Source organism: Diabrotica virgifera, chromosome 1 (genome assembly GCF_917563875.1).
Source record: "Diabrotica virgifera virgifera chromosome 1, PGI_DIABVI_V3a".
NCBI lineage: Eukaryota > Metazoa > Arthropoda > Insecta > Coleoptera > Chrysomelidae > Diabrotica > Diabrotica virgifera.
This window is the reverse complement of record NC_065443.1, coordinates 18082368-18109305: the sequence shown is the minus strand read 5'-3', so window position 1 is coordinate 18109305 and position 26938 is coordinate 18082368. Positions and strand designations below refer to the sequence as shown.

At 33.3% G+C, this 26938-nt stretch overlaps 1 protein-coding gene across 1 annotated transcript in view; it reads right to left on the bottom strand.

Annotated features, from left to right (window-relative positions):
• Positions 1 to 21150, bottom strand: part of LOC126887528 (probable E3 ubiquitin-protein ligase sinah) — a 45553-nt gene extending 24403 nt beyond the window's left edge. Inside the window, exons 1-3 of the mRNA XM_050655161.1 lie at positions 20974 to 21150; positions 9514 to 9722; positions 6597 to 6844 (exon numbers count right to left, since the gene is read on the bottom strand). Of these exons, the coding sequence (XP_050511118.1) occupies positions 6597 to 6843 (247 nt within the window). The 5' untranslated portion in view covers position 6844; positions 9514 to 9722; positions 20974 to 21150. The remainder of the gene's footprint in view (positions 1 to 6596; positions 6845 to 9513; positions 9723 to 20973) is intronic.
• Between the last annotated feature and the right edge of the window lie 5788 nt (positions 21151 to 26938).

Here is a 26938-nt window from a genome sequence, read left to right as displayed (position 1 = left end):
TAGATCAATTACTCCATCAGAAATTATGGAAGAGATAAAGAAAATCAACTCCCATAAAGCTCCAGGTTATGATCTAATAGTGGGAGAAATTCTCAAACATTTACCAAGAAGAGCTATCGTGTTTCTCACTACTTTATACAACCGAATTCTTCATCTTTCCTACTATCCAACGCAATGGAAATTTGCTGAAATTATCATGATCGCCAAACCTGGAAAGCCACCAACAGAAGCTGCCTCTTACAGACCTATAAGCCTGCTGCCTATACTCTCTAAAATATTTGAGCGACTGCTGCAAAGTAGAATAAATAGTATAACCTCCATAAATAAATTAATACCAAATCATCAATTTGGCTTTAGGGAAAAACACACCACAACTCAGCAATGCCATAGGATAGTAAATTTAATCAGAGACGGTTTAGAAAACAAGAACATTTGCACTGCAGCATTTCTAGATATTCAGCAAGCCTTTGATAAGGTTTGGCACCAAGGGCTCTTATACAAACTAAAAACAAATATGCCGAGTCAGATTTACTTACTTCTAAAATCATACCTTTCCGACAGACATTTCGATGTCAAAATGGAAAAAGATAACAGAAGCTACCAACTCATAAGAGCAGGAGTACCCCAAGGCAGTGTTTTGGGACCATTTTTGTACTTATTACACACTACTGATATACCAACTACCAACGAAACAACTATCGCCACGTTTGCCGATGATACAGCAATAATTGCGCTTGACCATGATCCAGTAGTGGCCTCTAACAAGCTACAAACACATTTAGATCGATTACAAAACTGGCTCCAAAAATGGAAAATCAAAGTAAACCACGAAAAATCGGCTCACATAACATTTAAGAACAAACATGTAAATTGTCCACATGTTACAATAAACCACCAAGTTATCGCAGTGAAGACCGAAGTCAAATATTTAGGTATTCACCTTGATCAGAAACTAACATGGAAAGCGCACATTAAAGCTAAAAAACAACAACTCCAAATAAAAACCAGACAAATGAATTGGCTTCTTGGTAGAAGATCACAATTATCCATAGAAAACAAACTGGCAATATACAAAATAATACTAAAACCTATATGGACCTACGGGATTGAACTATGGGGATGTACGAAACCATCAAACACCAAAATTCTGCAGACATACGAATCAAAAACTTTAAGAATCATTGCAAATGCACCCTGGTATATTTCAAACCAAACATTACATGAGGACTTAAAAATACCATTCATAAAGGACGTAATAGGACTGCATGCGACCAAACATAGAAAAACAAGTATCAATCACAACAACGAGCTGATTTCCACGCTTTCCAATCGTCCATTACCAGTTCGGAGACTCAAGAGACAGTGGCCAGAAGACTTGTGTGAGTGACATTTGTGTTAGTGAATACAGTGGTGAATAAGGTGAACCGGCACTGGCCGGCAACACCTACAGAACATTACATAATTATCAGTTTTACTTAATACTCCTTTGTACAGAGTAGATTGTAAATTTGCAGGTTTTCAAATAAAAAAAAGTATTCATTGATTTATTTGTTGTTAGTGAAACCGGACCATAGCAAAATAATGATTTGAGTAAGTGAGACGAAAACAATATATGTGGTTTAGCACGACGACGGTATACTACCGTATATGCTACCATAGACTGCGTATACTAGGACGTGAACTTTTCATACGCACTGAACACTCAATTCTATACGGCGCAGTGTCGGAGATCTATAGTGAAATTCACACAAAATGTGCAGTATATGTACTGTTAGGATAGGGCAATGATTTTCTTACTTAAAGTCGGCATCCAACGGAGTGTGGCGTAGCACGCTTCACCAGTTAAACGTCAACAAAGAGAAATAGAAAATATATTATACTCGTAAGAGTGAAAAGAAAAGAGAGCACGCTGGGCACCCCACCTTTTTGACCGTTAAAAAATTGGATATGTGGTTCAGATGACTTACTCATTGTCTTTGCTATATAGCCACAAAGTCAAACATTGGTTGGATTACGTGTCCAATCTACATTATAAATATGTATGTATGTGAAAATAATGCGAATTAAAGTGGGTGACAATGGAATGCTTTCAGAAATACGAGAGTACTCTTTTTCTTCTTGCAGTACCGTCTCCAATCGGAGGTTGGCTACCATCACAGCAATCTTAACTTTGTTGGCTGTAGCTCTGAACAACTGTATTGAACTGAACCCATACCACTCCCTTAAATTTCTCAACCAGGAAATCCTCCTACGTCCCACATTTCTCTTTCCCGAGATTTTTCCTTGGATTATGAGTCTTAGCAGAAAATACTTTTCTCCTCTCATTATGTGGCCTAGATATTCCAATTTTTTCGTTTGTATGGTTTTTATGACTTCGCATTTCTTCCCCCTCTTCAGCAAAACATCTTGATTTGTTACTCTTTCTGTCCATGGTATTTTCCACATTCTCCTGTAACACCACATCTCGAATACCTCAATGTTTTTGATGTTTATCTTTTTCAGTGTGCAAGCTTCCATGCCGTACAGCAGAACGGAAAAAACATAGCACCTTAACATTCTTGTTCTTAAGTTTACTTGTTCTTAGTTTACTAAGTGAGTACTCTACATTAAAGATCCACTTCGGACCACATTAGTCTGCCAAATGTGTAAGGCTACGGTTACATTGGATGCGTACTCTGACGACTAACGAGTCGGACCTACTATTGCGTAGTCGGACGACAGAAACAAACACGGGCAAATAAATAGGAACGGTTATATTGAATAAGTAATAGACGTCAGTTTACGCACGTGTATGGACGACTAATTTCACAAAACAAACTTGTTTGTTTTTTCCTGCATCCGCGCGCGTCTGAAGACGGATCTTGAAAAATTAATTTAAGGGTATTTGAAAGAAAGGCATTATGGGACCAAACTAATAAAGATTATCACAATCGAGATAGGGTTCGTAAGATATGGATATCACTGGCGACAGAAATGAATGAAAACAGTAAATATAGGTAGGTATAGATATTTGCATTATTTTTAATCTAATATTCTTATCTATCCAATTTAACCTATTTAAGACGTAAAAAATTATTTTCTAATAAAAATATTCTTCATCCTTGGTTTTCTTCATCCTCGGTTTTCTGAACACATAATCGCAGTTAAACGCATGCAATCCGACCACCTAGTCGCACTACCAATGTCGTCCGTTTATGTCCGACTGATTGGTCGTCAGACTACGCGTCCAATATAACCGTAGCCTAAGACATGCGAAAATATTTCAAATGTCCATAACATCGAAATTCAAGAAATGGAAATAAATTTTTAATGAGTTAACCATAACCTTGCTGTTATTAATAATGTGTATAATAGTGTATAATTAGTGCTAATGTAATTATAATTAATGTTTATTGCTCAAATTTGCTAAAACCCTTATAAACAAATTAATGTACAAATGTTTAAAGAAAATTATAATAGGCCTGGATGAAGCGTACCAAAAAAGTTGATTAATAGCAAGCTGAAAATTTGTTAATAGCTTAACGGTATCTAGTCGGACAAACTTTGATGTATGGGAACATTGGAACAGGGGAAGTTTTAATGGTGGAACGTGATTTTAATTGTCGAATGTCATTCTGAGAAATTCATGATTGTGAAAACTAGCAGGTTTTTTAAGTTTATTCAATAGGTATATTCTATACGTATCTAATATATGAAAAGATGATTGTCCGAAAAATATGTTTTATTTGTTTTTTATTGAGGAACTAATTTTATTTAAAACATTTTTATCTCTTTTAATTTATGAGCTAGAGACTTTGAACAACTTATAAACAATTAGTTTATAACAATTTTTTGACCACTGAGATCGAAATCCACCCTCTAAATTCGTAATCAGCAGCCAAAAATCCATAAGAAACCCTTAAATTTGCCCATCAGAATTGAAAAGGACACGGTGACCTAGGTCGCGCCTATACTAAGGTGCCCGATTTTTAAGTTTAGCCAATTTAGCTTTATTATATAATTAAAGTTAATGTATTTTTTCTGCAACCGTGTTAAAAATGCAATTTTTAGCACTCCATAGGAGCGGTAAAAATGCTACTTTAAAGCACTAGTGCTTTAAAAAATTTAAGGCGCTGCAGTTAAAAGTAAATTGTCAAATTGTGAAACGTCAAAATATTTATATTTCATTTATTAACATTAATATTAATAGTACAACTTGCGCAATTTGAAAAAGGTGGTTTAAAAGGTATTTAAAATTTAATTTAAACTGTATTATTGCATTTTTAACAGGTTTGTAGAAAAAAACTATTAAAATTTGTTAGACAATAAAACAATAAAAGTAGATGTTATTCTATACTTGTTATGATTTACGTATTAACAGTATAGGCAGTTTTGATGTAATGTCAAGAAAAATATAAAAATGGAATGTCAGTCGAGTTCAAGTAAAAGTTTTTGTAGATATTGTCCTGTAATTGAGAATGAATAAATTATAATCGTTGATATATAAGACGTTTGTAGAAAAAATATTGTAAGATATACGTGGTAAAAAGTACATTTTTTAAGCACTCATGTGCAAACTTTCACATACATGCCTTAAAATTGCACTTTTAACACTTATATCATAAATAACTATTTTCTACAACCGTGTTAAAAATGCAATTGTTAGCACTCCATACGAGCGTTAAAAATGCTACTTTAAGGCACTAGTGCTTTAAAATTTTAAGGCATTGCAGTTCGTATCGACCGTATAGACAATTTTGATGTAATGTCAAAAAAATATAAAAATGGAATGTCAGTCAAGTTCAAGTAAAATTTTTGTAGATATTGTCATGTAATTACGTTTGTAGAAACAATATTGTATGATATGCGTGTTAAAAAGTACATTTTTAAGGCACTCATGTGAATTGCAGAACTCGATTTCGCTCATTCTGCAAACTTTCACAAGCGTGCCGTAAACGTGTACTTTTAACACTTATATCATAAATAACTATTAAAAATCGTTTCAGTAATTATTATTTTAGTGTAATTTAGAACGTCCTGTGATGTGTGGTTTTATATTTTAATAGTCCAGAAAGCCACTGCGCATCCGCTAGGAAAAATATTCTAATTCGGATTATTTGCACAATCTTACTCAAAAAGGACTCCTTTTAACAAATTTGCATGTTGCCAGGACCAAAAAGTGGTCAAAAATTTTTCAACGTTTTTTTTTTTGTTTTTTTCCTAAAATTATTTTTTTGCACGGAAAAAAGTTTTTTTAGGTTTTTTGGATCATTCCAAAGAGAAAAGGTCTTTAGTGACTTTTCTCTAAAAATGAAAAGCTGAAAATTTGAATGTTGCCAAGGTAGGTAGATATTCTTTAAACATCGATTGATGAAATCCCGAAGAGTTTTTTGCAATACAATATTTAAAACTCATTTGTTTTTTAATTGCTAATCAAGCGTGCACGACACTATTTTCCGCCGACAGTATGGTGCAAATGAAAGGAATAAATTCGTTATTTCGTAAACCGGCGACTTTAAGGAAAAATCCCGAAACAGGTCGATTTTTAATTTTAAAATATGATATTGTGGTATATATGGTATACTAATGACGTCATCCATATGGACGTGATGACGTAATCGATGACTTTTTTAAATGAGAATAGGGGTCGTGTGCTAGCTCATTTGAAAGGTTCTTCAATTCTTTATTCAGTAATATAAACATTTACATAATTATTTATACAGGGTGTCCAAAAATTTTTTATTAAATTAAATTATTTGACAAAAAAAGAAGTAGAAGGAGACCCTGTGTAAAAAATTATGTAAATGTTTACATTACTTGATGGAGAATTGAAGAACCTTTCAAACGAGCTACCACATGACCCCTATTCTCATTTAAAAAATCATCGATTACGTCATCACGCCCAGACGGATGACGTCACTAGTATACCATATATGCCACAATATCATAACTTAAAAATAAAAATCGACCTGTTTCGGGATTTTTCCTTAAAGTCGCCGATTTTCGAAATAACGAATTTATTCCTTTCATTTGCACCATACTGTCGGTGGAAAATAGTGTCGCGCACGCTTGATTCGCAATTAAAAAACAAAGGAGTTTTGAATCTTGTATTGCAAAAAACTCTTCGGGATTTCATCAATCGATGTTTAAAGAATATTTATCTACCTTGGCAACATTCAAATTTTCAGTTTTTCACATAGTCTTTGAGGGTTAAAAATGGCCGATTTCGCAATTTTTCAATTTTTAATCGCTTATATGTCAAAAACTATCATTTTTAGAAAAAAGTCACTAAAGACCTTTTCTGTTTGGAATGATCCAAAAAACCTAAAAAAACTTTTTTCCATGCAATAAAAATAATTTTAGGAAAAAAATAAAAAAAAAACGTTTAAATAATTTTTGACCACCTTTTGGTCCTGGCAACATGGAAATTTGTTAAAAGGAGTCCTTTTGAGTAAGATTGTGCAAAAAATCCGAATTAGAATATTTTTCCTAGCGGATGCGCAGTGGCTTTCTGGACTATAATGATTCTACTCAAAATATATACTACTCTAGTTTCTTATTTGAGTTTTTGGTTTACTTCTCTGAAAAACTATAAATATAATTAATAATATACTTACCTTCATCAACATATTTGCATGGGAATGAGAGGGAGGCATGTATTTGTTCCAATACGATGCATCGGTAAGGGCTCTTCTCAGCTCTACATAACGCACAGCTCTCAATGTTTTCAAAGCAATGAGTGCAGAAGATATGTCCAGAGATACATAGTCTTATTGGAGGCTGCATGAATTTAAAGCAAACCGGGCACTCGAATTTACTAATGAGACTTTTTTCAAATGCCTCCAAAGTTTCGTTACTTGCCATGCTAAAATCAGTTGCAAATTAATGGTACCCAAAAGAAAATAGAGAGATAGATATAGATCAAGTAATATTTAATTTGGACGATTACATATTTTACCAATAGATGCCCTTTACGACTATGTAGTTCAATCCGTTTTTTTCCTGGAACCCGTCTGTTGTGAACCGGTTGTACTGCAGCCACTTGCCTTATTGTACATCTTCCATTCGTTTATGAGACCCATTCCAGAATTCTACAACCCTGTACCAGTTTGTACAGGTCTAGTGGGCGGGTGCCATATATATTTGGCGTCATTTCGATGTCTCGGAAAAGTGTTTGCCGCCTCCGATCCAATGCCTCACAGTCATGAAAAATATGGTTGATTGTTTAAGGTTCTCTCTTACAGAGTCTGCAGCTCAAGTCTCCCTGAAACAGCCCCATTGTATGCAGGTGACCCTTAACTGGCGCATGTCCAGTGAGGAAACCTGTTACGACCCTGAGCTGATTCCTGCTTGTTTTCAGCAGTAACTCAGCCCTACTAGCACATGTTCGTCCGATATACACCTTGCCATGTGTGGTTCAATCCGTTAATAAACCTATGTATGGTGAAGAGATCATCATCATACACAATGTATTAGTGAGACAAAACTCAAGCCATCTTTGAAAAACACAAAAAGTGTAAATACTGAAGCACAGGTCGCAAAATATAAACTTAGACCACTCCCTAGACCACACCAGAGTTGCAGGTGTAAAATCGAAAAGAAAGTTTCTGCAGAGACAGTGTTGTATATTATCTGCAGGCTGCTTTTATATTATCGCAGCCTGCTGTTTTAGGTCAGCAATACATATAATGAGGTAGGGATAACAAAACAGAAAAATAAAATAAGGCAGTTCAAACTCAAAATACCGGGGCTCCACTTATATTTTCCCCCATTTTAACTGCCCATAACTTCTAAACGGCTCAAGATAGAAATATGCGGTCTTCGTTTTGTCAGTCAGAATGGATTGAGTTTTTAATGTCGTTTTCAATTACAAAAAAATGGCGGATTTTTGAAAAAAAAAATTGTTGATTTTTTTAATGGAACACTCAGTATATTTTTTTGTATATTGAAAAAACGGTCATTCACCTATCCAGCGATATAAAATTTTTTAAACTCGGTTGTCAAATGACTGAGTAATTAATTTTTAAAATGAGAGATGCATCGTGGATATCAGATGACTAAATAACATAACTACATAAACAAAATGATATTATGTTATGTGACTTCCACATTGCATCTCTCATTTTAAAAATTAATTGCTCAGCAACCGATTTTAAAAAACTTTATATCGCTGGATAGGTAAATGACCATTTTTCAATTTACAAAAAAATATACTGGGTGTTTCAATAAAAAAGTCAACGTTCTTTTTTTTTAAATCCGTAATTTTTTATTTAAAAGCGATATAAAAAATTCAATCCATTCAAACAAAACTTTTACTAAAATAAAACATTTCAGCGAAAACCGCATATTTCTATCTTGAATCGTTTAGAAGTTATAGGCAGTTAAAATGGGGAAAAATATAAATAGACACCCGGTATAATGTATAATACACTATACAGGGTGCCCAGAAACTCTACCGACAAACGAAGACAGGAGGTTCCTCATATAATTTTAAGACATTTTAACCCAATTCGTCTAGTCCGAAAATGCTTCAAGGCTAGAAAAACAAAAATTGGTACACATATTTATCTTCCAGAGGTAAATCGATTTCATCCATTGCGAATTTCTAGTACCGGTCATAGGCGTCCGTTTTGGGTAAGGCAACGGTTATTTTATCGCACAACTTTTTTGTTTTTAACTTTTAAGCATTTTTGATACTGGATTATTATATTGTGAGATATTCTAGTACTAAAAGGTACTCTTGATTTAAGCCGGTAGGACACACCGTTTTCTAGAAAAATTGATTTGAAAATTTTTCGTTTTTTGAATTTGAAAAAAAAAATGAAAGAAATTTTCAAAAAAGCGGTGTATTTTACCAAATTAGAACAAGAGTAACTTTTAGTACTAAAATACTTCACAATTTAATAATCTAAAGTCAAAAATTCTTAAAAATTAAAGACAAAAAAGTTATGCGTTAGAAATTCGCAATTAATGAAATCCATTCGTCTCTGGAATATAAATAAACATACCAGTTTTCGTTTTTCTGAATGTTTTTTTAAAATTTTTTTTTGGGAACTCAAAAAACGAAAAATTTTCAAATCGATTTTTCTAGAAAACGGTGTGTTCTACCAACTTAAAGCAAGGGTACCTTTTAGTACTAGCATACCTCATAATTTAATAATCCAGTGTCAAAAATGCTTAAAAGTTAAAGACATAAAAGTTATACGATAAAATAACCGTTGCCCTACCCAAAACGGACACCTATGACCGGTACTAGAAATTCGCAATAAATGTAATCGATTTATCTCTAGAAGATAAATATGCGTCCCAATTTTCATTTTTCTAAATAAACGCGTTCTGGAGTTATTTAAGAAAAACTAATTACAAGACGCCATCTTCAAAGAGCTCTAGCTGCCTTAGGAAGCATTTTCGGAATAGAAGAAATGGGTTAAAATGTCTTTTTATCTGAGGAATCTCCTGTGTTCATTTGTCGGTAGAGTTTCTCTACACCCTGTATACCTAATAAATAAAAAAGATATTTTCTTAATAACTTACCTTGTTGTGATAAGGTGATAAGGCAGTTAGTTTGATTTCCAGAACCAATATTTTTCTCAACACTATTATACTGTATCGTCAGTTTATTAAAACATAAGTATACTGTGTTGTATTTATAGTTTATAGTTGTAGTAGTAAAGTTTAGTAGTAACAATAGGTACATCCACAGCAACCCTTCGTTTAATTATTGGCAGTATAAAAAAATGGACCTGCAAAAGAATAGAGTAACGTTATAAGCGCCTACACACATCCCGACCTAACCACCTGACACGACAGAACTCCCCGGCCATTCTTGTCGGTGTTAGCTCTACACACGCTCCGACCAAACAACCCGACAATACGTTAGTAGCCAAGTGCCTAGCGCATTGTTTTTGCATTTTTTTGAATTGCAGTCTTGGTGCAATATTTTATTCCTGTTACCAATATATGTTTTAGTGCAGCGGTTCTCAATCTGTGGTACATGTACCGCTGGTGGTACATATCATTATTTGAGGTGGTACACCAAACCAAAAACAGCCAAAATCAGCGCCACTATTATAGCTTATTAGATCGCCTAGCTAGATAGTTACCTATTTCAGTTAGGTGGTACCAAAAACAATAAAATAATCATCTGAAAAATGATGATAACTCGGATAATGAAGATGAAACAGATTTATGTTTTAACTGCTATGATTCTGGGAAAAGTGGCAGAACTGTGGTATCGCTCTACAGCTTGCGGTCGATGGGTACCTACATGCAGATTTTTCGGGGTTGACACAGCTAAAGATTATCTCTGTGACTTTTGTTTAAACAAAATAAGTTGAAAACAATTTATTACTATTTTTGTTATGAAAATTAAAAATTTGATACAGATAAAACTTAAAATAAATTGTGCTTCCTATTACCCGACCTATTGGGGCAATTGGAGCCATTCACTATTTTTAGTAATTTCATAATAACTTTAACATAACTAAATAAATTGACGCAATAATAATAGCGAAGGATAATTACCATTTTAAACTAGCTCCTAACCTGGACCGATTTTTTATATACCTAACCTAAAATTTGTTTTTATTAAAGAATATAGTTAAGTTGTTCCCATTCCCCCATTCTCCCCTACATACAAATTAAAAAAATTATGATCAAAATCCATCAACAAGTTCCAGCGATATTAATCGCAGCATATGTTTGCAGAATCAGTTTCATTTTTTGAGTGCACGTATTTTAGTAATTCCCCTCCGCCGACCACGAATTAATTCCGTTCGTACGCCATTTTTAAAGCTTTATTAACCACTCTATTGAGGTTCAAAGTTTACTCAAACTTTTACGCATAACCTATATATCTTCAACTTCAAAATGGCTCTAGTTAGGTTGCTTAGTTGTTATAAACAAAGTTGCCGTCAATTAAATAAAAAAAAGTGGCTAACTTTGACCGTAATTAACCTAAGCGAAAAGTTTTTCTTTGACAATTCGTATAAAAATACCAGTTTTTTTAATTCCATTGTAGTTTTAGCCTACAGTTAATATTAACAAAGTTATTTAAATTGTTTATAAGCCAAAAATGACTCTATTTTAGTCAAATGTTTTCTCAGTGATAAAAATGACTTTTTAATGATTTTTTTAAATGAGTTGAAAATATGACTATTCTTCTTTCATGTTGTTTTCACAGAATTGCTGTATCATTATTTCTTCTGAACAATAACATTGTGAAAAGAAAGCTCTTTGGGATAAACAAATTGAATAAAATTTAAACTAATTGACGCGTCTTAAAATTTTTTATGCATTGTATGGACTGTTTGATTCAACTTTTCGTGCAATATGAAAGTCCTAAATTCATTTTCCCAAAAGTTATAGCAAATTTTTTATCTTCGAAATTTTAGTTTTATTTTGCAATATCCGAAGCAACAAATAATCGCACCAAAATTCAAAAAACGTTATTTTAAACCTTGACTTATCTAGTAAAAGAAAAATATTATAAATAAGACATTTAATTACCCTATTTTTACCTGTAGCGATTTAAACGAAAAAACTCTCATTTTTGACACTTATTTGTTAATAACTAAATTTCTCGTCCAAACTCTGACGGGCATTTATAATGTATTAGGTATATAGTACCACCCAAAAAAACCCATTTGCAACCTGGCTGCTTAAGTATCCCGAACATGGTATATTTGTCGGAAAATATTTCCGACTGTCGGAAAAATGAAAGAATACCCATGAACGAACATATAAAACACGCTGTATTTTCCTGTCACCGTGTCACAAAGAAAATTGTCCAGTGCAAGTACATGTAACAATAATTATTATTGTTACGCTGGCGCTGGCCAATTTTTTGTGTGACACGGTGACACGAAAATACAGCGTGTTTTATATGTTCGTTCATGGGTATTCTTTCATTTTTCCTACTGACTTGCGATGGCCAATTTTTTGTGTGACACGGTGACAGGAAAATATAGCTTGTTTTATATGTTCGTTAATGGGTATTCTTTCATTTTTCCTACTGTAGGTAAATAGTAATTAGTTTATAACTGTTTTATCTGAAACAACAAATAAATACACGTATGTATTCTTTTTCTCATGAACATCTTTCAGTGCGTCACAGTTTTTCGATTTCTCTCTAACGCATTAAATTGTATGTGACAGAAAAAAAGGCACGTCTTTGAATACTTTGGTAATTATTCTAGTTCGGTGATTATTCTAGTTGTCGATAGATGGCACCATAATCAAAAAAGAATTATTTATTAAATAAAATAATAATATTATCAATATAATCTGTACAATTTATAAGACTATACAAATGAAAGAAAATACCATTTTATAAATGCAATAGACACAATTGATTTGGTTTTATTCCAAATTGAAAATAAAATTTGACAACTGTCAGATTTAACAAAAATGTCACGTTAGAATAAATGTCATAAATGTGTATTATCACGGACTAACCTTTTTTTCTATAATTTGTGACGCACTGAAAAATGTTCATGAAAAGGAGAATACCTATATTTAGAAAAACATTGTCTAACTTTTTTATGTCCGTTTTCCTTACTATAATTATTTGACAGCAAAAATAATATATTTGGTAACTTTAGAATTCCGAATAATTTATGAGTACATATTACTTAGATATTATTTAAATAAAATACTTTTTCCACCTACTTCTACCGAAAGTATACTTTTCCGAAACTGATTGTAGGGAGTAAAGTTGTACTTTTCCTCCCTAGGGAGGAAAAGTAAAAGTGACGTCATCGTATTTCATTCATGAAATATAACTTATTGACGCCCTGTACAATATCTATTTTCTATTACGTAAGTATCTATACATTTTAACGTTTATTTATAAAACACCCTGTATTTTGCAGAATGGTAAAAAACAGTAAATTGTTATTTTGATTTAACAATGTTTACATTAATAATTTGACTTATATTTGACAGTTGACAGTTATATTGTAACTACTTGTTAGTTTTAGTTCTAATAAATTTTGTTGGTTAGTTACATAAATAACTTAAGTAAAAATGAAAAAATTACTTGTAGTCTGGGCTGATTATCGGAGAATAGGCCATTTTTGCGAAAAGTTATTTACCAGCAATTTTATTGCTGGAATCGAATTATAAGATCCTATAATATATTAATAATATAGGTATGCAAAGTCCTCAGATAGTGTGCTACTTTTTTTATAAACAAAATGGCGCCTGAAAATCGTGTTTTTTCAGTTATTGCTCTAGAACTCCGAAGATTTTAACTTCACAACAAAAATACTCAAATAAAAATTCACCGTGATTAAATTCTGCATAGAGACGTGTTTTTCCCGATCTCCTCCGACGAAAATTTTCCTCGAAAAATGCCGGTTTTCCCAACAAAATCTTTAATTTTCAAATAAAGTTTTAGATAAGTAATTATTTACCAATAATTAAATAATTTGGTGACTTAAAAGCCTTCTTGGTTTAGATTATAGTTCCAGAAGCTGGTGAAAATTAAACGAATATTTTAGCAACAATTCAATTGTTAATTAATAATTTACGGTCGCAATAATAACCAAAATAATTATGATACACTGATCAAACTTTGAAATCTTATAAAGATGAGATGCCTATTTAATATTTTGTCGACAAAATATAAATTTTTTATTTTTTTGGATAATCTTTAAATGTTTAAAAAAAAATAGTTATAAACAAATTAACGTTTCTCAGAAAGTTTTTATTATATTATAATTTTAAAAAATAGCTAAAATGCGCATTTTAAATATCTTGAAAATGAATGCTTTAAAACTTTTTTGCAACCATTTGCAAAAAAGTTATAAAACAGCAAAGTAAACATACGATTACTATGGTGTTAATAATTTTTTAAATTCTTTCAAAGCGTAGAAGTGAGTTTAAAGTACAAGATAATTATTTATAAAACAATATCGATTATCAGCTTAATGGTTATATTTTAATTAATGATTATAAATATATTTTTTTGTAATTTTCACGCGCGAAAGTAGAATAATACAGTACCGTAGCTACCCGCCCACATACACAACTCGCGCGAGTTTAAGCGTGTCAGTCGCTTCGAGTGAACATTTTATCTCCGGCTCTGTATCAAGCCTACTTTCGCGCTAAAAATTACAAAAAAAGTATTTTTAATCTTTGATTAAAATATAACCATTGGACTAATTTTTGACATTCTTTGTGAGTAATTAGATTGTACCATAGACTCACTTTTAAGCTTTGAAACAATTAAAACAAATTATAAACAATGGAGATATTTATTTTGCTGTTTCCTAACTTTTTTGCAAATGGTTGGAAAATTTTTTTAAAGCATTCATTTTCAAGACCTATGAAATAAGCGTTTTAAGTATTTTTTAAAATTAGAATATAATAAACAATTTCTAAGAAATGTTAATTTGTTTATAACAATTTTTTTAAACATTTAAAGATTATGCAAAAAAATGAAAAATTTATATTTTGTCGACAAAATATTAAATAGGCATCACACCTTTATAATCTTTCTAAGTGTGATCAATGTCTCATGATTATTTTGGTTGTTATTGCGACTGTAAATTGTTAATTAACAATTCAATTGTTGCTAAAATATTCGTTTCATTTTAACCGGCTTCTGAATTTATAATCTATACCAAGAAAGCTTTTATTTCACCAAGCTATATAATTATTGATAAATAATTACTGGCCCAAAAACTTTATTTGAAAATTCGAGATTTTGTTGGGAAAACCCACATTTTCCGAGGAAAATTTTCGTCGGAGCAAATCGGGAAAACATGCCTCTATGTAGAATTAAATTGGGGTGTATTTTTATTTGAGTATTTTTGGTGTAAAGTTAGAATCTTCGGAGCTTTAGAGCAATAATTGAAAAAAATACGATTTGTCGGCGCCATTTTGTTTATAAAAAAAGTAGCACACTATCTGTGGACTTTGCATACCTATATTAATAATATATAGGATCTTATAGTTCGATTAAAGCAATAAAATTGCTGGTAAATAACCTTTTTTTGTACTTTACTAATTAGACTACGTATTATAACTATTTTTTTTTTAAATTTAAAGATTATGCAAAAAAAAGAAAAATTTATATTTTGTCGATAAAATATTAAACAAGCATCTCATCTTTATAAGTTTGATCAATGTATCATGATTATGTTGGTTATTATTGCGATCGTAAATTAGTAATTAAAAATTGAATTGTTGCTAAAATATTCGTTTAATTTTCACCGGCTTCTGGAATTACAATCTATACCAAGAAATCTTTGATGTCACTAAGTTATTTAATTATTGATTAATAATTACTTACCTAAAACTTTATTTGAAAATTATAGTTTTTGTTAGGAAAACCCGCATTTTCCGAGGAAATTTTCGTCGGAGCAAATCGTGAAAAACATATCTCTATGCAGAATTGAATTGCGGTGAATTTTTATTTGAGTGTTTTTGTTGTAAAGTTAAAATCTTCGGAGTTATAGAGCAATAATTGAAAAAAATACGATTTGTCGGCGCCATTTTGTTTAACAAAAAAAAGTAGCACACTATCTGCGGACTTTGCATACCTATATTATTAATATATAGGATCTTATAATTCGATTCCAGCAATAAAATTGCTGGTAAATAACTTTTCCATGAATTTTGCTAATTAGCCCAGAGTATTGCTATTTGGGGAAGGAGGAAAAACCATATGTATAACATGGGAGTAAAGTGCCTTTTCCTCCCTTGAATGATTACTGCCCTCCGCTAGCGTCGGGCAGTAAACTTCATTCTCGGGAGGAAAAGTAGCACTTTCCTCCCTTATTATACAAATAGCTATAACAAGCTTAGTAATTCTGGTATTTTATTTTAATAATATAGGTGAGATTATTTCTTGTAAAATAAGAAGATATTTAATTAGTAACGAAATTGCCCGCAAGAGGCGCTAAACAGATAAAATTAGTGCTTGTCCATTTGAATTTCCCGCCAAATGGTGATTAGTTAACACGTCGAACGCAAATGGCGTAAGGCACCAAATTTTTACAGTGAGTTGCCTATCTATTAGATCTGGATCCCGCGTATGAAAAAAAAGTTGATTAATAGCAAGCTGAAAATTTGTTATTAGCTTAAGGGTGTCTAGTCGGACAAACATTAATATATGGGAACACTGGAACAGGGGAAGTTTTAACTGTGGAACAGGTTAAAAATTTGGAACGGTCATACCACGAAAACGGCACATGTATTTTGTCCGACAGAACAGAGTTAAACTCTCCGAACAGAGATTAAACTCTCATACAAAAATCAGACTGCTATTTATCACCAAATTGGCGTTTTAATCAGTGGAACATGTAGAATATGTCAAATGACAGGAATTATGACAGGTGATAAATAGCAGTCTGATTTTTGCATGAGAGTTTAATCTCTGTTCGGAGAGTTTATGTCTGTTCTGTCGGACAAAATAAATGTGCCATTTTCGTGTTCTGACCGTTCCAAATTTTTAACCTGTTCCACAATTAAAACTGCCCCTGTTACAGTGTTCCCATATATCAAAGTTTATCCGATTAGACACCCTTAAGCTATTAACAAATTTTCAGCTTGCTATTAATCTATTTTTTTCATACGCGGGATCCAGACCTATATCCGGTAATACTATATTATTTATCTATGACTCTCGCCAAAGTCGATCGAGATCGAGGTTCAACAAGTACGAGAGTGTAGACGGACACCTTGTGTACTTTCTGACTTCGCTAAAGTTGACCGAAGTCCGAAGTGCCTCTCTACACACTCGTTCTACTTCGCGAGGAACACATTCAAGCGGTACGATACCGACAAAGATCCCTTTGACTCGGACGCGCCAGACCGACAAATTTCGGAAGTAGAACGAAGTTAGGCAAAGTTACACAAGGTGGCCGTGTACACTCTCGTACTTGTTGAAACTCAATCGACTTCGGCGAGAGTGTGGACGGCGTTTAAGACTTTTCGTCTACATATTAGTGTAATTTAACCCTCCAACACACGGGTGAGCGTGAGGCCTATGAGGACCGACATGAAAAAATTCAAAAAAAAATATAAATGAATAAAATTTGCTAAAACTATTTGTTTGATTTGTATTTCTATAATAAATAGTAGGCCTGGATCCCGCGTACCAAAAAAAGTGTAGAAGCTGAAACTCTGTTAATAGCTTAACGGTGTCTAGTCGGACAAACTTTTTTTGTATGAGAACAATGGAAAAGGGGAAGTTTTAATTGTGGAATGTGATTTTAATTGTAGAACGTGTCATCCTGACAAGTGTATGATTGTGAAAACTAGTGGGTAGGTTGTTTGTAAGTTTATTTAATAGCAAACTTTATTACATGAAAAATGTTTATCCGACAAATATGTTGGGCATTTGAATAAGTTCAACCCGTAGAACATGTCAATGACAGGAATTATATTGGTGGTAAATAGCAGTCTGATTTTTGCATGGGAGTTTAATGAAAGGGTAACAAATCAATTAAAAGTTCTGTCCGATACATGGGACGTTTTCGTAGTCTGACGTTCGAAACCTGTAACCTGTTCACTAATTAAAACTTCCACTGTTCCAGTATTCCTGTACATTAGGGTGGTGCGAAAAAAGTCAAATTGATAATCCCGTATCGCTATAGTGCGGAAAAGTTGCAATTGGTAATTACAAGAAAAACAAAACAAAAATTATTAAAATCGGACTTTATCTTCCGATCCCGCAACGGGCCTAACGATTATGAAAAAAATTAAATTTTAACTTTTTTTCGGAAATTTTTATTAATCCTCCATGTACGTTTTATTTATCGCTATAGTAAAATTTATTTACAGTTTGCATGGTTGAGAAGGTAATATTCGTTAGATCGTTAGATGAGAAGTTAGATGAGAGTTGAGAAGGTAATATTCGTTAGATGCTTAAAACTGTTGTAACAACAGTTTTACGCATCTAACGAATATCTTCCGATCCCGCAAGGTCAATCAATATCTGTAAAAATTTGAAATTTTCGATGATTTTGATAAATTTAAAAACATTTAGTTATCTCATTTTTCTCCTACATTGTGAAGTTTTTCGCTTGTTTATATATTGTAGGACAATACTTCAACAACCCAGAACTCACAACGAGGAGGTGGTTGCACTTCTAGCTCCACACACACCCTTCTCTCCAACCAACCAATAAGTGTGATTTTCACATTATTTACATAGTAAATTTCTTTTTCATGTTTGTATCCAGCTTTTAAACGTCAACTTTGTATTGTGATTTGGTGATAGAATCTGGCTGCATGGACCTTGATTTACATAAGTGTTACCCTTATGAATCCATCTCTTAATTGGGGCCCACATACATTAGACCAGGGGTGACCAACTTAATCGTACACGAGATCTACTGTCTGCCTTTCAAATTGTCTGCGATCTACCGACTAGGAATTTTAGTAATATTTAGAACGGGAATAGGTAGGTAGATAGATAGTTTTTTTTTGCCATCGATCGACTGACCTAGGGGTCGCGATCGACGGGTTTGCCTCCCCTGCATTAGACGATGCTTCCGTGACCAACTTTAGGCCCTTCTCATCCGCTTGCGTGTGTCAGGGATAGTTTTGTACATTCCAGTCTGGTATGTCGCCCGATGTAATGCAAGAACTTATATCTTCATTTGACACTTCGAAGAAGTGGTGGAGAAGATAGTTTTGCAACATTATATTCCAGTCTATTATTTCAGTTTAGTACCGTGCTTCAAAATTTCAAGTACTAGGGAGAAAGGAAACACATTAGAGAGCTAGGGCTAAGGAGAGTGTTAAAAGCCGGATATATTAAAGCCAAGGACAAACGTATTAGAAATTTCATCCCTCCTACTTTAAATTTTGAAGCACAGGACTACACTGAAATATTAGATTGGAATGTTGCAAAACTATCTTCTCCACCAGTTCTTCAAAGCGTTTCAAATGAAGATATAAGTTGCTACATTATATCAGGCAACACACCAGACTGGAATGTACAAAACCATCCCTGCCATACGCAAGCTGTCTAGCGGTACGTAGAGTTGGTCACGGAAGTATCGTCTAATGTATGTGGGACCCAATCAAGAGATGGATTCATCAAGGCAACCCTTAAATCAAGGTCCATGCTGCCAGATTTTACCACCAAATCAAAATTCAAAGTTGACGTTTAAATGCTGGACACAAACAAATGAAAAAGAAATGTACTATGTCAATAATGTAAAAAACACACACTCATTGGTTTATGGAGAGAAGGGTGTGGGTGGAGTAAAAAGTGAAACCACTTTCTTGTTGTGAGTTCTGGGTCGTTTAAATATTATTATACAATATCTAAACAAGCGAAGAGCTTCACAATGCAACAGAAAAATGAGATATCTAAATGTTTTTTAAATTATCAAAATCATCACCAATTTCAATTTTTTATAGATTTTGATTGACCTTGCGGGATCAGCAGATATTCGTAAAGTGCGTAAAACTATTGTTTTTATTACTCAATCATGCAAACTGTAAATAAATTTTACTATAGCGATAAATAAAAAGTACACGGGGAATAAATAAAAATTTCCGAAAAAAAGGTAAAATTTCATTTTTTCATAATCTTTAGGTCCGTTGCGGGATCGGAAGATAAAGTCCGATTTGAATAATTTTTGTTTTGTTTTTCTTGTAATTACCAATCGCAACTTTTCCGCACTATAGCGATACTGGATTATCAACTTGACTTTTTTCGCACCCAGTGGCGTAACAAACTCCGTCGGGGCCCTCCCGCAGATTTGGAAATGGGGCCCCCTTTAAAAAATTGCTAAATGCGACATGTGTAACAAATACCTATAATTATGTGTTACAGACCAGTAAATCAACGTAAAATATGACGATACCGTGTAATTTTCAGTGTCACCACCGAAGTGGTCAACTCAAGACTTTTCGAGTTATTTATGAGTAAAAATGTTTATTGTTCAACAAAGAAACCACGTTTTTAGTCGATGTTTCGCAAATAGTTCAAAGAGTAAGTATTCGATCGAAAAGAATATTGTTAACAAAAATGAAGTCTATCGACTCAGTAAAAGAAAAGTTGTAGCTCTTGAAAAGTATTTCTTATTCGTCAAATACCAAATCGAATATTTCAACGTGAAATAATCAAAAAATGAAATACTTTTCAGGGAAACTCAGAACTTTTTTAAAGTGTTTAAAATAAGCTTTATTTTTTACAAAAGTTTCTAGCATCAAAACTAAGCCAGTTACGCTAAAAATACAGTTAATCCCATTTTTTGGTAAAAAAAATTTGTGAAAATCTCCCCCTATTTAGCACCCCAAATGAAACTAATCATTATCGCCTTACAAATTACCTAATTTTTTTATATGACCTGTAAGTTTCACCGGTTCAAAGTGCTTATTTTTAAAAGGGTTCTAGTTAATGGGCTTGAACGAGTCACTAATCACGAGTATATGCAAATTTTAAACAGCGATATGTCTTACAATATAATACATTTAATAATAAACAGCAATAAACCATTTGAAAGTATCACATACTTTTATTTTTTCAATATTTTGTTGAGCCCCCTCTAACTTTGATTACCGCTAGTACCCGTCTTGGCATACTTTGAATGCAGTAAAAATTTTTTTTGCTTAAATTTATCATTGTAATTCCAACGATATATTAGTCCTTTAATCAAAAGAATTTCGTTAGTGACCTTTTCATCGGAAATTTATCGTTTTAAAAGCTCCCAAATATTTTTCATCTGATTAAGGTCAGAAGTTGAACAAAATATTAAAAAAATATAAATATGTACTACATATTTTCAAATGATTTATTGCTGTTTATTATTAAATATATTATAGTTAATGAATAACATTAACATTGCATAACAAAATTAAATTTAAAAATCATATTTTAAACAAAACGTACTTAGTGGAATACGTTAAAAAATAGTCCATACAGAAAATACCGGTAATCAATCTGTCAGCACAGTATCTGCAGCATGCTGTTATAGGTATGTTATCTCTGCTAATTTATTAAAATAAAATTTATTGTTAACTTACCGAGAAAATATTAAAAGGGATATACACTGTTCTACCAAATAACTGGGTATAATAATCAGTAAAATCAATGCTATAGGTATTTCGTTTCTCACAATCTTAAACAATTAAATTAAATACAAGTACATATTATACATATTATTATTATATATTAAAATATCGCCGCACGCTTGTATTCAATCAACCTTCACATCTAATCTAATGAAGAAAGAAGAAATAATGAAAGAACTTACACTATTTAAAAATGCTAACCAATGCTAAATGAAATGCTAAAAATGTATGCGTGAATGATACATAGTATGTATATCGAATTTCGGGGAACTACACAGGCAAGAGGCAATTTTCTATGAAGGTTAATATTATTCTGGGTGCTGTGAATAAAAGCGCGAAGTCAACAATAATACAAGCACATTGTAAGGAGCAACTAAAGCATGGGCCAAACGATGCGTTGAGGAACGTGTTGAAGCGGTTTTCCAATTTAAACGTCGGCAAAGAGAGATAGAAAATATATAATAGTGCAAAGGAAAGAGCACACACTTAGCAGTTTAGCACCCCTTATTACTGTGCACCAGTGCTCTTTTTGTGATACTACGCGCCGGTACGCCGTACCGGTACCTCTTGGGACAAAAAATTAAAAAAAAAACAACAAAATTATAGACAAATTCCTGAATTTTTTCTTTGCTCCCAAATAGCTTTAAAACGCCCTTAATTTAAAAAGTTTTCCCGTGGGTGGACCCCTTATGAACACTCCCCAGACCCCCCGGAACATTGCGTACCGGAACCTGTATTGTTACAAAAACAGCACTGCTGTGCTTAATAAATATTTATTTTTTGATAAAATCGGTCGGACTCAGATTAAGGACCGTACGATACCAGTGTGGGCGGTAGAATTTTTATTAATTTGGTTAATTCATAAAATGATAAAAATCTTAACATAACGTAGTTAGACTACTACATAGACAAAATTGCCACGGCACGGATCGTATCAGCTCCCTAGCTCAATAATTATTGAAAGGGGGACGTTTAGCATAGCACTTGCATGTTCCGCCACTTCATCGAAAAATGATCCACGCTCCTCGGGGCAATAGAAATAGAAAGAGGAAATCAATTAGGGTTTGGTATTAGCTTAAGGATCATAAATAACCAAGTTTGAAAGAAATTTCGGTATTTCACGTTGCTTTGAGTCCCGTCATCAGTTCTTATTTTTTTTCTGTTACATTTTTATATTTCACTCGGCCATCCGCCCCAAGTGGGGTATATAGGGGAAGGGGAGGACTACTGTCGCAGCTTTGCTAAGCGTAAGACTGAAACTTGAAACACCGATGTTGTGCAAAAAATTAAATCACAGCGACTAAGATGGGCAGGCCACGTGCACAGACTTCATAACGAGAGACTTGTAAGACTGGTATGTATGGAAGGAAACTCCTACAGGCAAAAGACCACTCGGACGCCTCAGAATGCGATGGAGAGATAACATCCAAGCAGATCTCCGAAAAATGAACATTCCATTTGACCATAGGTTGATGGAAGACCGAACAAATTGGAAGAAAGTTGTACAGTCAGCCAGGGTTGTAGTGCAACGTGATGATGAAGACTGAAACTTAAGTGCACTTAGCCAAAAGAAAAAGATGGTGTCGTCACTTCGCTCAGCATGACACTCTGTCTATGATAATATTTTTAGTTCAATTGTCTATGTATCAAGAAAAATAAAGACGTACAATTGAGGGCTCAAGCGAGATGATAGGATGATACATGATACGCCCTTAAAGTGAATTTGTTTTAGGACGAGGACCTTACTGTAATGTAAACGAGAGTTCATTTTTAACCAGAGGACAAATTAGTCAAGGTATAAAATTACAATAATTATAATATTATAATATACCAAGACGATAAATTAATAAGAGATATTTACAGTTGCATGGTAAGCCGGTAATACAGAAAATGAAGAAAAAACATAAGAACCGTTGAAGAACGTAACGAGGTATGGTATTATTTATACCTACGGTGACCATATCTTTTTAAAGAAAAAAAAAGTACAAAAAACAAAAATGTATTAAAAACGCAAAATATATCTTGTTATTGGACAAATATAACTTTTTGGCATTAAAAATAAATAAACTATGTAGCTAAACATAAAAAATTATATCAATTAAACTAAACATAATACATTACATTAACTTTGAAAAAGTTACAAGCCTGTAATTAAGAATATTTAGATGAGGGACCTGGAATAGCCTCATCTTCTTTCGGTTTTTTGCATCATTCATATTTTTCTGAACTTAAAATTAATTTAAGAAGGTCCGGCTTCGACTAAAGTAAATGAAACATTTCATACAAGTCTCATCAAAATTTGCGTACACCAGCATCGCTGCCTTGAGAGTGGATATGGATATTTGTGACTTTTCCGACGTCCAATAATGATTATTTATTACAGAAAATAAACGCTCGATAGCCGCACTAGTACCCGGAAGACAAAAAATAAATTCGCATAATATTTTTAAGTTTTTCAGTTTGAATTGATCTACACACTTAAAAACGTTTGACAAACATCGTTCCATGTTATTTCACTTCTTATGCGAGCTCCACACTCTCGCCGAAGTCGATCGAGGTTCAACAAGTACGAGAGTGTAGACGGCCACCTTGTGTAACTTTGCCTCACTTCGTTCTACTTCCATTCTCTGTCGGTTTGGTCAAAGGGATCTTTGTCGGTATCGCACCGCTCTTTGTCGGTATCGCACTTCCTCGCGAAGTAGAACGAGTGTGTAGAGAGGGTACTTCGGACTTCGGTCAACTTTGGCGAAGTAACTTCGCCGAGAGTGTGGAGCCCGCTTTAGATCTATGCTTTTGAATAGTTTAAATTCATGAAAATTTGTACTCCAGTTTTCTAAGTAGGTTACACAAAGTAGGTTACACAGTGTGTCTCACACACTTAAAATGTTTAAAGATCATTCATAAACGCATTCATTTTTAAAGATCATTCATAAACGCATTTGCCAAACACTTGATATGGATATTGAAAGAACCCACTTTGGATTTACACTACTAATCCAGAAATGCACATCCAAGCATTGTACGTATGTTTCATAAACCAGGATATGTACGTCTGTTTCATAGATTACAACAAGCCTTTCGATAAAGTCCGCCACAAAGAGCTAATGGACGTCGTCAAAGCAAAACAATTACAATACAATGACCTTTGAATTATAACAAATCTATATTATAAACAGCAGGCACACATACGCATTAACGAACACACATCAGAAGAGTTTGAAATTAAAAGAGGAATGCGACAGGGGTGTGTATTGTCACTACTACTATTAAATGCAAACTCTGAAGAAATTATGAAAAAAGTTCTTGAGGGAGAGACATCAGGAATAAAGGTACCTAAATGGAACGCCAATTAACAACATTAGAAATGCGGACGACACTATCATAATAGCGGACAACCTCCAAGACCTCCAAAATCTAATGAACAAAATAGTTTGAGTATGGAGAACAATATGGATTATCAGTAAACATCAAGAAAACTAAATTTATGAGGATATCAAAAACCCAAAATAATGATAAAAGCCTGACAATTAAAGGTAAAACTTTAGAACAAGTTGAAGACTACAACTATCTTGGCACAATAATTAATCACACAAACGGTTACTCCAAAGAAATCAAAGTTCGAATAGAGAAGGCAAGAACCAACTTTAATAAAATAAGAAAGGTAGTTTGTCCAAGAGAACTGAAATAATTAAGACTTGAGAGTTAGGCTGGCAAGGTGTTATATTTTGTCGACTCTGCTTTACGGGATAGAAGCATGGTCAATTAACGCGTCGACTACTAAAAAGTTGGAAGCATTTGAACTGTGGGTAAAGGTACCTGAAGATAGCATGGACCGAGCCTGTAACAAACAACGAAGTCATGAGAAGAGTCAACAAAAGAATGGAAATATTGGAAACCATATAAATATGTATACAAAAAGAAAAATATACAAAGAAATTTGTTTAAAAGTAGTAAAAGATAAAAATATTCATTTTTTAGAAAAAATAAGTACATTCGCGTGTCCTTAGAAAGGTTTTAAAGTACATTAGGAAATTAGGACACTATTTAAAAATAAGTACTTTCCCACTTAAATAAGTACATATGGTCACCGTATTTATACCGCATAGAGATATTTCATATTTTGACTGTCAATGGATGCCAAGGGCCAAGGCCGCCAGACGCTGAACGAAAAGTATAACATTTTGATGGGATCCAGCATTCCAGGGTGGTGACGTAACCACATTATAATATATATAATATATATATTATAATTATATATTATATATTATAATATATATAATATATAACATAGCTTCAGAACAACACACAGAAAGTACTTAAAACATTATTGGTTTAATTTATTGATCCTTAATTTTGTTCTGTTCACAAAAAATTTTATGGGTTTCCTATTTGTACTGTTTTTGTTAAGGTTTCAAACGGTCTTCACTTATACAGGGTGGTTTATAAAACTATATTTTTTTGTCAGATATTGCATGTCTGAGATAGGGATTGCAGACTTGATTGCTATTTGTAAGACATAATGTTATTGATTTCCGTCAGGGATTACTATCACCTATCACTGCTGTTTAACATCTACTCTGAGGAAATCTTTCAAGAAGCAGTAAATGATTTTGAAGCCGAAAGAGTAAAAACATACACCAACCTTGGTACGAACGTCAATGAAAATTGGGACAATTCCATAGAAATCAAAATGTTGTAGGATAGAGAAAGTAAGATCTGTATTTCAAAAAATGGCTAAGTTATTCAAATGTCATGATTTGTCGATACCCATAAAAATCAGGTTAATACGATGTTATATCTTTCCTATAGTGTTGTACTGAGTCAAGTCGTGGACTTTCACAGACGCCACCTGTAAGAAAATTGAGGCTTTTGAAATGTGGCTTAATCGTCCTTCAAATCCTGAAGATATATTATACCGACCACATTATTAATCAGGGTGTTTTGCTGAGAATTCAAAAAGGAAAAGAGCTGTTAATCACAATAAAAACAGCCAAAATCGAACACCTCGGTCACATCATGAGGAACAGTGAAAGATATGGACTGCTGCAACTAAACTTGCAAGGAAAAGTAGAAGGAAAACGAAGACCACAAATATTTTTAGAACAGCAGTGTGCAAAGTACAGATTGCCATGATAGTCGCCAACATTCTAAACGGATAGGCACTATAAGAAGAATGAGGAAGACGAAGGAACAGCAATTTGTACGAAGCAGTGTGAACGGTCAACAAATAGAAAGAGTAAAAACATACACCTTCCTTGGTACGAACATCAATGAAAATTGGGACCATTCCATAGAGATCAATTAATGTAGGATAGAGAAAGCAAGATCTGCATTTCAAAAAATGGCTAAGTTATTCAAATGTCATGATTTGTAGATACCCATAAAAATCAGGTTACGACGATGTTATATCTTTCCTAAACTGTTGTACGAAGTTGAGTCGTGGACTGTCACAGACGCCACCTGCAAGAAAATTGAGGCGCTTGAAATGTGGAACCCTGAAGATATATTATACTGACCGGATTACTATAATCAGGGTGTTTTAGAGAGAGCAAAAAAAGAGCTGTTAATCACAATAAAAGCAGCCAAAATCGAATGCCTTGGTCACATCATGAGAAATAGTGAAAGATATGGACTGCTGCAACTAATCTTGCAAGGAAAAGTAGAAGGAAAGCGAGGACCAGGAAGGCGAAGGATTTCTTGGCTGAAAAATCTACGTACGTGGTTCAACACACCAACCACAACTCTTTTTAGAGCAGCAGTGTGCAAAGTACCGATTGCCATGATGGTCGCCAACATCCGAAACGAAGAGGCACTACAAGAAGAAGAAGATTGTTGATTTGAACCACACTGGCTTGAAAGATGAGGTGACCGAACGTGTTTGCGCATTGCCAAACGAACCAAGAATGGACGAAAACGA